The 9,305-nt window shown below is 48.9% G+C and overlaps 1 protein-coding gene; it reads right to left on the bottom strand.

Annotated features, from left to right (window-relative positions):
• Positions 1-563: 563 nt before the first annotated feature.
• Positions 564-3,257, bottom strand: GSTUM_00002282001 (uncharacterized protein). XM_002836040.2 has 4 exons: positions 3,146-3,257; positions 3,015-3,090; positions 1,824-2,947; positions 564-1,768 (listed from the first exon to the last, which is right to left on the bottom strand). Exons 1-4 carry the CDS (start codon positions 3,201-3,203, stop codon positions 627-629), a joined length of 2,400 nt encoding a protein of 799 aa, XP_002836086.1. The 5' UTR covers positions 3,204-3,257; the 3' UTR covers positions 564-626.
• Positions 3,258-9,305: the final 6,048 nt, after the last annotated feature.

The raw sequence follows: 9,305 nt of genomic DNA, 5'->3' as shown, positions 1-9,305 counted from the left end.
TCCGAATATCGTATCATCCGGAGATGGAGAGGGTGTGATTTGCTGTTGATAGAGCTCCTGTGGTCCTTGGTCGGGGGCTTGTGCTTGCGGATTTGTGGGTTCGGTATCGGGGGGGGGGAACCGAGTGCCGAGCTTCTACGATATAATGCGCTTGGGATTAGGCACGTTGTGAACAGTACAGTGAGCTCGTAGCTCCTCGAGACTCTGGGGATATCATGTTGAGATAGAGGTCAACGGGTCCATATCTTGGATATTAGATATTCCATAAGCATGAAGGCCATCACGATAAAACCACTGAGCCGAAGTCGCTAACAAATACGATTTTTTTAATGAAAACTATAAATTATCGCGGTTCCAGCAATTCCGGGGGAAGGAATTTGTCGCCGCTCCCGTTCCCTTTTCTACTCAGGGTCATGGAGACTCACTCGAACACCTACTCCCGCGAAACCTATCTATATTGAAAATTGGGACCCCCCAGTCGTAGTTGTGATGATTAAACTTAATTTTCGTAAATAAATCCTAAAGAGCGTGAAGAAAGGAATGAATAAAGAGATATTAATATAGGCGACCCAGGAGAGGGAGAGGGAAGAGCAAGAAAGAGCCCAGCCAACGGGTCGGTTCCCGGGTCACCCGAGCTTTTCGAAGTGCCCGTTAAATACCTTCCCAACCGGCGCCTGAGAGCCGCTCTGCTCCACCTCGCCAAAGCGGAGTCCCGTTCCCGTCCTCTGCGCCCCGCCCTCCCGGGTCCCGGCATCACTAATACTCCCGTCACCATCATCCCCCTTCTCACGTAGACTCACAAAGCCCATTTTCTTCCGCCCAGCATTTTTAACCCAAACCCTCGTGGGAGCACTGTGCGCACATGCTTCTGGGTATAGCAGATTCGTGATAGACCTCCCGGTGCTCGTCTGGTTGATCAACTCTCGGACAACCGCCAGCGAGACCCTCGATGCAATCCACATTAGCAAAGCAATGAACAGGGATGCAACCCACATCGCTAGTATCATGAAAGCTGGTATGGCGAATAGAAGGTCATAAGTGATTTTTTTGCTATACGTCTCCACAACGAGCATACCGGCCGAGGAGCTGCCGCCTGCGTCAGCGACTCCGTATGCGGAGGGCACGCTCTTGGTACCGACTAGGTTATTCGCGACGATGTCGGTCCAGATAAGGTTCAGTATGGATCCAGTGGAGTTCTGCGTAGCGCTTAGCTTCCGCCACTTGGTCAGGAGGGCAAAGTTGCGTTCGCCAGAGTAGTCATCCTCAGTGCTAATCTCTGCGAGCGCTGCGCCGGGAACGCTCAGGAGCCCGAACGAGCTGGAGGAGTCGAGTGGTGCGGAAACACCATCACCGACAGACGGCAACCACAGATGCTCGCGCTGGATGGTCCAGAGGTGCGGGGCATCTTTGTATTTTGGGTCCACAATACCCCAGAAGGGGTCCACGTCGTTGATCTTCATGCCTGTGTCTTCGACGGCCCATACCGGCATCGCCGATGTCGAGGAGTAGTTCTTTGGCACCACTTTATCAACGCGCAGGTTCTCGAGGGTGTGCGTGCCGTTCATAGTCAGAGTTACGACCTTCACGGAGGCTTTGACCACTGTCGCGCAGGTGTAAATTGGGATGGACCAACGGGACCCGACGTCGTATATCTTGCCCGGGTCACCGCCATCAGCACGCTTTGCAGCTCCGAGAAGTGTGCTGCACTTTACAGCGACATTGGTGATGTTTGACATGTCAACACCCGCGGAACCTATACATAGGGTGTCTGTCATTTGGGTTAGAAATATTATCAAAAGGAGGAGGGGGGAGGTGGTAATTACTTGCGGCGGTAAAGTTCTTTGAAGTATCAATTCCTTTACGGCTACCCTTCATCCAGCTCCCATTCATATCTCCGACCCCGATTGCTGTGGTCTTATAACCGCTCAGGCCGAGCCTAGAGTTCCCTCCCATAAGGGAATAGCTCTTCCCCAAGCTCGTAATGTTCCTGGTGACGTTGTGGAACGAGGCTGCTATCATGTTCGTCACCCAAGCTCCTTTATATGCACGCTGCCAGAGCTGCACATCCAGCTGGGAATCTGCGCGATCAAAATCAGGCCGGTCGCGAACAAGGTTGACCCATCCTCCGTGATCGGTCAAGTGCAGGTCGTCTACGTTGCGGTCGGCATTGATGGTGAAGTCAATAGTAAAGTTGTTGTCAACACATTGGGAAACAGGCTCCACCCAGAGAAGGCTCTCCTCCCACGTTCCGCCGTATTGCAGGTTTGCCGGGGCGGAATGGTTCCGGAAACCTACTCCCCCGCTCTTGGCATCCACGATTAATCCTTCTACGAGCACAAAGTTGTCGTCAAGAATCACGCTCCGGAGCGTCGCGGCGACCCCCTTGGTGTGCACTTTACCCTGGTTCATTGGAACTCTCTTACTGGCGTTGTTTCTAACATCCGAGTCCTTGACGTTGATGAAGAGCCTATGCTGGACGTCAAATGGCCCGCTTATCAGATTGCCACGCCCACTGGTACCGCTCTTGAATATCTCGGTGATATTCTGGGGGACTTTTGTGTCCAGATATGCATCGTCGGTTCCATTGAGGTACATTCCCGTCCTGTTGGCGGTGTAAGTGAATCCGGCGAATGTCCCTGGGCAGTTCTGCCACATCATCCATCCGCACAGGCGGGAGAATACATATCCGGAACGACTGCCAGTGCCCTGGCCAAAAGTCGAGGTGTCTTTGAGGTACCCGAAGGCAACCGGCTCAGTGAAACTGGGAGTTACCTCCTCATTCAGACCAAGAGGTGTGACGACTCCGGCAACTGCGAGAATTATCAAGGCTACTGTGGAGAGAGTTGTGATGAAGGTAACGCGTTTGCGCACTCCGCGGCTGGCTGCTGAATCGGCAGAGAGGATGGAAGGCCACATTGAGGCCTGGAGCGCTCTCCCAACAACAGACCTAGGATAGAATAGTGAATAGGACTTCAATCGCCGATGATATCAAAAAAATTAAAGGCGTCTCATACCACGTTACGGCATTGTTTTCATTTTCCAAAAATGCCACAAGAATTAGGACGAATGCAAGAGGGAGTGTAAGTTGCACTAAATCATCTGGTCAGCTCCTCATCAATTCTTGAGGCTCCCAAATGTCACCCACCTATAACAACACAAAGATTGATTATACCAGACACTTGACCAACCGTCAATTCACTCATTTTGACAGATGGGGGGCAGCGAATGTTAACCCGCTGTAAAGAGAAAAAGGAGCGTGAGAAAACGAGCGACGTGAAGGGGATTAAGGAAGAGAAAACAAGTGGTGGCCTCTACGGAGACTTTATTATCGGAGGTTCCGACCTCCCTGGCCCCGCCCCATGCGGGTAGTGGTTACTAGAGTAATATTTCCGGTGACACGAATATTAAGACAGGAGATTCTTCTACATCGAAGCCATTGGTTGGAGCCGTCCCTGCCAAGACCGAATACGAGATGCGCACTTTTGAGATACTCGAGTAACCCAAAACTTTTACAGGTACTCGAGTACCGGGATTCGTTCGAGGGCCGGGAATAAGAGATCAGCATGGAGCAGGGGTGTTGATGTCGATTCTGGTCAAAATAAGTGGTATCATACAAGTATTATGGTAGAGTTTTCACTAGGCGCGACGAAACTAGGCGGGTGAAGAATAGGGGTATCTTGCGGGGCCAAAAGGGAATTCATCAAGGTAGGGTAACAAGAAATTTACCCTTAATGATCTAGGTTCGCCACCTGCCCAGCTGCGAGCGCCCCCTAATGAAGACTGAAGGAACGCGACCAGCTCGTAACACAAGCCTTCCATTTCTCAACAGGAGCCTGGAGAGAGTTTTCTTTTGATAGAGATGCTGAATTGGAAGCCAGGCACTGATCTCTCAAGTATATTTCTTCAAACGTGACTAACACGGGGGGATAGGGATCTTCTCGGGGGCCATTTTTTTCCGGGCGTCTCGGGTATGATGCGTACCTACTTAGAACTTTTCAACATGGAAGTGGTTGCTATGTAAACTATGATAAAAGTGCCGCTAACTCAAGACCACCAAAAAGGAAGTTTCCCAGTCTTTGCTGAAACGCACCCACATGATACCAAAACAGTGAACCCTGTATCCTGGGAGTTGTAAAAAGTAGTGAAGACAATGAATTGTTCTCCCTACTGTTATAATTTGATTGTTTAACTAATTTGTCAATAAATGCACTTAAAGAAAAATGCATTTATCTAACATGGCCTCTACAATTTGCCTACATCCTAATATTACCCTGTCTTTCTCGCTTGCTGGGTGTGGGCTCGGGGAAAACGGCATGAGGAGTTCAATCAGCGGGGGAAGGAGAATTTGACCTACTCGTACTTGTACCGGTATCGTAGCGAAAACATTTCACCGAATAGAACATGCAAGCACCGAACACATTACCGACCCTGTAACCGTGCCAAGGCTCCTGCCCATTGGGGAACATCCCGCAGTTCTACTGGTAAATCGCCGCACAACTCAACGCCAGATTAGGCTCAAGGCAAATTTTATTTTTGAGCCCATATTGAGATCTCATGATTTCATGATTATTTTAAAAAGCTGCATAGGTTTCATGGAAGCAATTTTTAAATACTTTTTTTTCTTTGTTGAACGGTCTTTTTTTTTTTTTTTTTCGGAGAAGTGTTGCGATTTGGCAGTGAGTGTTCGGTAGGAACCTTGGCACGGTTAGACTCCCGAGTACAAGTACTCGTACGATACTGTACTCGTACAGAACCCCACACTGAACAAAGCATTGCACCGAGCACAGCAACACAACCAAACGAGACAGTGTAGTGAGCCAGCCCCTGCAGAAGCAGATGTGGAAGCTTGTGGGAACTTTCGAGTTCACAGGAACAATATCATGGGATTGGCGAGCATGATACTTGTGTGTCTCACAGATCTTGGAACTCAAGAATCATACTACCGGTATTGTGTTAGTCTAAGGTGAAACATTCAGACCCATTCATGTCACAGTGGGTGTGGCGGGGAGGCAGTCGGGTTTCAAATGGGGCTTGACATCTGTGGCCTTATAAGTAGGGTGTAGGTACGGTAGCCCCGCACTTGGCTGGAAAGAGTCAAACACCATTCATACCTACTCGAGTACAGTACACCCTTCATATGTTTTTCCTTCTTTTTTCCCCTCTTTCTCCGAAGTTAACCATCTCCACTCCTTACTTCCTGTACGAAACTCTCCTCGCTTCTCTTCTCTCTATTGTCTACACATACAATACGAAGCTCTTTCATCTTCATCAGAGCTATCTTCATCCACTACCTAAAACCCTCCTTTCTATCATTATCTCTGCAACAACCACTGGTTTTATCTCCTCCGTCTACTTCAATTTCCAACAGCTCGTATACGGATACCTGTAGGCATAGATTTTTTTGATATATGCCGGTGTTTTGCGGATCCCTGGGGGAAGTTCCTGTACGAGTATGATACCTCCCGCCTGAGGTCAGGTTGGTTGCCGCTGAGCCGCTAACCACCTCAAATGGTGTTGGGGGGGTATGTTGCTAAAGGGCTGATCTAGAACGCGGATATGCACAAGAGTCCCCGAATTACCAGACACAAGTACTCGTGCACAGTCCTTAACCAAGCTTTATTTGAGCAGATCTGCTGATGGTGGTTATAATAACACGCAATGAACCCTGGTAACACTCTGCGTATCCCACTTCCAGACATTCCTGCCGACACGACCGACATGCCTCCCGACGCGACTTTACCGGTACGGTACCACTGATTCCCCGTTTCATGGAACGCCCACCCTTAGGCACGTTGTGTTGTTCCGGTATTAAACCACCTCTGCCCCGGGCCTCGGTTTCAGTTGCACGCACTGCACAATCAATAGTCTTCACATTACCCACGGCGAAACTGGGGGCCCGGCGGCGGACACATCAGGGACGAGTAATTTTTATTACCCTACTTTGACCATTTCCCTCTTTGTTGACTAAATATCCTCGTTCGTCACCCACCCAGTTCGTCGTGAATACGGTGAAAGCTGTGATATCATAATACGTACCCCACAGAGGATGCCAGAACTGATCTGGCCCGGCTCGGTCAATGCTTTAGATACCAAGGCGCTCGGAAAACCCGTACCGCCAGAGCTTAGGCGCCTTGGGCTGTTCGATGTGGCGCCCCGGCGGTAGGTTTAACCCTTCGGAACGAGGATCAATTGACTTGTCCTTTTATTTTAGCCAGGTCTTGGAGGTGCTGGAGATGACCCCGAATGTGGGCGAAAAGAGGGGCCTAGCAGAAAGGCCACCAGATCGGGAGAAGGGTGGTGATGATGTGGTTGTCTGTTGATTTCCGACTTACACTTTCGTTTTGTGCGCTCTGAGTCGAAAGTGCGCTCTTCGGAGGATATTATGATGTGGGTTGAACTATTATGGGAATATCTCGTTGCATATGTGGTGAGTGACATCTGCAGTAGCTAGAGTTATTTGTCCAGAAAAGGATTTTCAATAACCACTCCCATGAGAATTACTAATCTATTATATGGGGTGGATTCTCTACTCATACGTAGTAGGGAGAAACTAGTCGAGTAGTGGTAGCCTATCATATTAGTGAGGCCGATAGATATGTCAGTCACGTGTCGTATCTGGGCACACACAAGAAGGCTCACCAAATTTTCTTATCAGGTTTCACGTGACGGATGTAGCTATCAGCCTCACTTGTAGCTTATCTCAAATTTTCACGAAGATATTGGGGTTTAGCCTAGAAATTGGTTAAACTTTTGGTATGATATGATATCATATCATATAAGTGATTGCAGGGAAGTGTCAGGGACATGTTACAAGTAACTACTGATAATTCCCTTGGCAAAAATAATCAATACTCGTACTGATTTAGACCGAGGGAACCCTCAGCGAGACGGGCCATGGCTTGGCTTGCTACTGTAGTTATGGATATCATAAATCGGGGAGCTTTTGCTGCCAAGTCTCGCATCTCTGAGGGTGTCAACTCGCTGAAGGGTTCACACGGCCTACCTGGGGGTTACCCTAGAATGGAGCCACGCTTTGCAAATTAACATACTATCCCTGAGCCAGAATGAATGTCCCCTTTCCGATCACATTTGTCCCTCACCATCCTGAGCTACCGGAAAAAAAACTCCGGCGATGCATCTAGTACCCCCGTAGTTGACATCACCCTTTGTCATCTGGTCCCCGATCCTTGTGCGAGATATTGAGATTCTCAAAGTGAGGTGTGGGATGAATCACATTATCTCCAATCGACTCGTACAAGTATGTCCTCAGACATCAAAGGGCGGGCCGCCGGGGAGAAGAAATTCAGGGGGGGAAACAAGAAGTTAAGGGCGAATATCCCACTGTTCTATCTGTCGCTTTGTCAAGTGGATATTCTTCAATGCTTAGTGGTAATAAAAAGAGGGAAGTAAATTTATGATAGTTGGATCTCAACGACTCTCGTGAGCACCGAATCCCCTCTTTCTTCTAATGCTACTCATGAAAACACAACCGGCTCGGAACTAGCTAGTCCTCTTGGCGAAGCTGCAGCAATGTTTTAGGTTGGTCGCCCCGTTGCATTTCAAGCGCTCAAACTCCGGACCTGGAATACCTGTAGCGAGCTGGAAACCTTTCCGATCGAACCTTGATTGGTATCGCGCTTCCGGGCCCGGCGGCTCTCCGGACATGACGGAGCAGCCGGGTACGCCGCTGGACTAGAAAATGCGAGGCAGAAACGACGGTGCAGCTTCTATATCCCCTCGATTCAATTCGGTTAAAAAAAAAACTCCCCAGACGAGGCTTCGTATTTCTAACCTGCCGGGAGTAGCTGGCGTTCCACCATATCCGGCAATGCGATGCTAGCTGCATACCATAGCAACAGCAAAGCCAAAATTTTCTGTGAGCTCGGGGGCTGGGTTTCTCTCTAGTGGGCGTGGAAAAGTGTCAATGGGTTGAAAAAGCTAGGAGGGTTATCCTATTATGATTTTGTTGCGGTAATTATTATTTCAACACCCGAAGCCCCCGGTATTGTGGAGATGACAGTGACCGCTCGTACTCAGCTCCCAGTAACCGGACTTGATTTACAGTTAACCTGAACAAATTCGGACAAGTGTGGCCATGTGTGATTGGTTCATCACGTATGGCTAATAGAGTCTGGCCGTCTCCGAGCGGGGAAATAAACAGCTCTCTCGGGAGTGTATAGTAGGGGATGGAGTGCTGTATTTTTGTGCACTACTATACTCGAGCGTTGGCATTGGCAATTTGTGAATGGGCGCCTGGATGCAATTGGGGCGTTTTTTGTGCTGGAAACCGCACAGTGGGCCAGACAGTACAGATACTGGAAGAGACCGACACTTTGTGATGAGCAGATGTTATGGAGAGAATGGAGCACTTTCTTCGTTGAAGAATAGAATTGTCCCATTATAATCCCAAAGGCCCATCAAGGCATCCCGTACCGTCACACCAGGAGAAGATTATTTCCCGTCACACTATTATGAAAAATTCCTCCTGAATTGTCATACCGCAGATGTATCCGGTGTTGGGTCGCACCCCCGTCGCAGCGGGAATGCTTTCCTCTGGCGAGCCTTTAACCGTGGTGCGCGCTAAAGCGAGGAGGAGGATATGCAGGACTGTGCAATAATGGCTCCCCGGAGGCTAGCCTCACATTGTCGGTTCAAAAACGAAGCTCAAAATTTATTTCGTGTTCTATCATGCCCCGCTGGATTCCGACCCTGCAGCCATAACACAAGCCTATTTCTACAGACTCATTCGGGATAAGCCTAGGTTTCCTTGTTTTTGCCTGCCTACGCCCCTGATATCCACCCAAAGCCCAAATTTTCCAAGAATCAAACAGGATGTCCATCATAGCAACTTTTTGAACTGCTGGATGTGATGAGGGTTATAACCCTAACCCACTGAGGCTCAATTCTTCGGGGCAGAGAAAGATCTACAGTATCATACCAATTAGGTAGCATTTTTACAATTCTGGCTGATTCTGCAGGTCTATACTCCCGACTGTGGGTGATGATAGTCATCACTTCTGGAAAGTGGGTCACTGCTATCGTCGATCAGGGGGTTTGAGTAGAGAGTTTCTGTGATCTGTCCGTACCCCCCCCCCTGAAACATGTCATTGACTTTCTCTCCGTATGCCTCTGTTTACTTCACATGCTCCAAGGACCTCGGGTACATTAATAACATTTGATAGAAATTTTTTGAGTTGATTGTGAAACACTATGACGGTACGGAAAAACTTGGAGAGCCAACGGGAATGTGTGTGTGGGTGAGTGGCTTTATGCCTGTTTGCTGACTAAGACGACGAGACATAGTA

The sequence above is a fragment of the Tuber melanosporum genome (genome assembly GCF_000151645.1).
Source record: "Tuber melanosporum whole genome shotgun sequence assembly, scaffold_126, strain Mel28".
Taxonomy (NCBI): Eukaryota; Fungi; Ascomycota; class Pezizomycetes; order Pezizales; family Tuberaceae; genus Tuber; species Tuber melanosporum.
Note: the sequence above shows the minus strand (reverse complement) of the source record. Positions and strands in the feature narration are given on the sequence as shown.

Bases quoted from the DNA above. Each gene is read 5' to 3' on its own strand.
- GSTUM_00002282001 (XM_002836040.2), bottom strand. From the start codon at position 3,203: ATGAGTGAATTGACGGTTGGTCAAGTGTCTGGTATAATCAATCTTTGT. The intron at 3,091-3,145 runs GTGGGTGACATT...CAGATGATTTAG, and splicing joins CAATCTTTGTGTTGTTATAG to TGCAACTTACACTCCCTCTT. The intron at 1,769-1,823 runs GTAATTACCACC...CCCAAATGACAG, and splicing joins AAAGAACTTTACCGCCGCAA to ACACCCTATGTATAGGTTCC.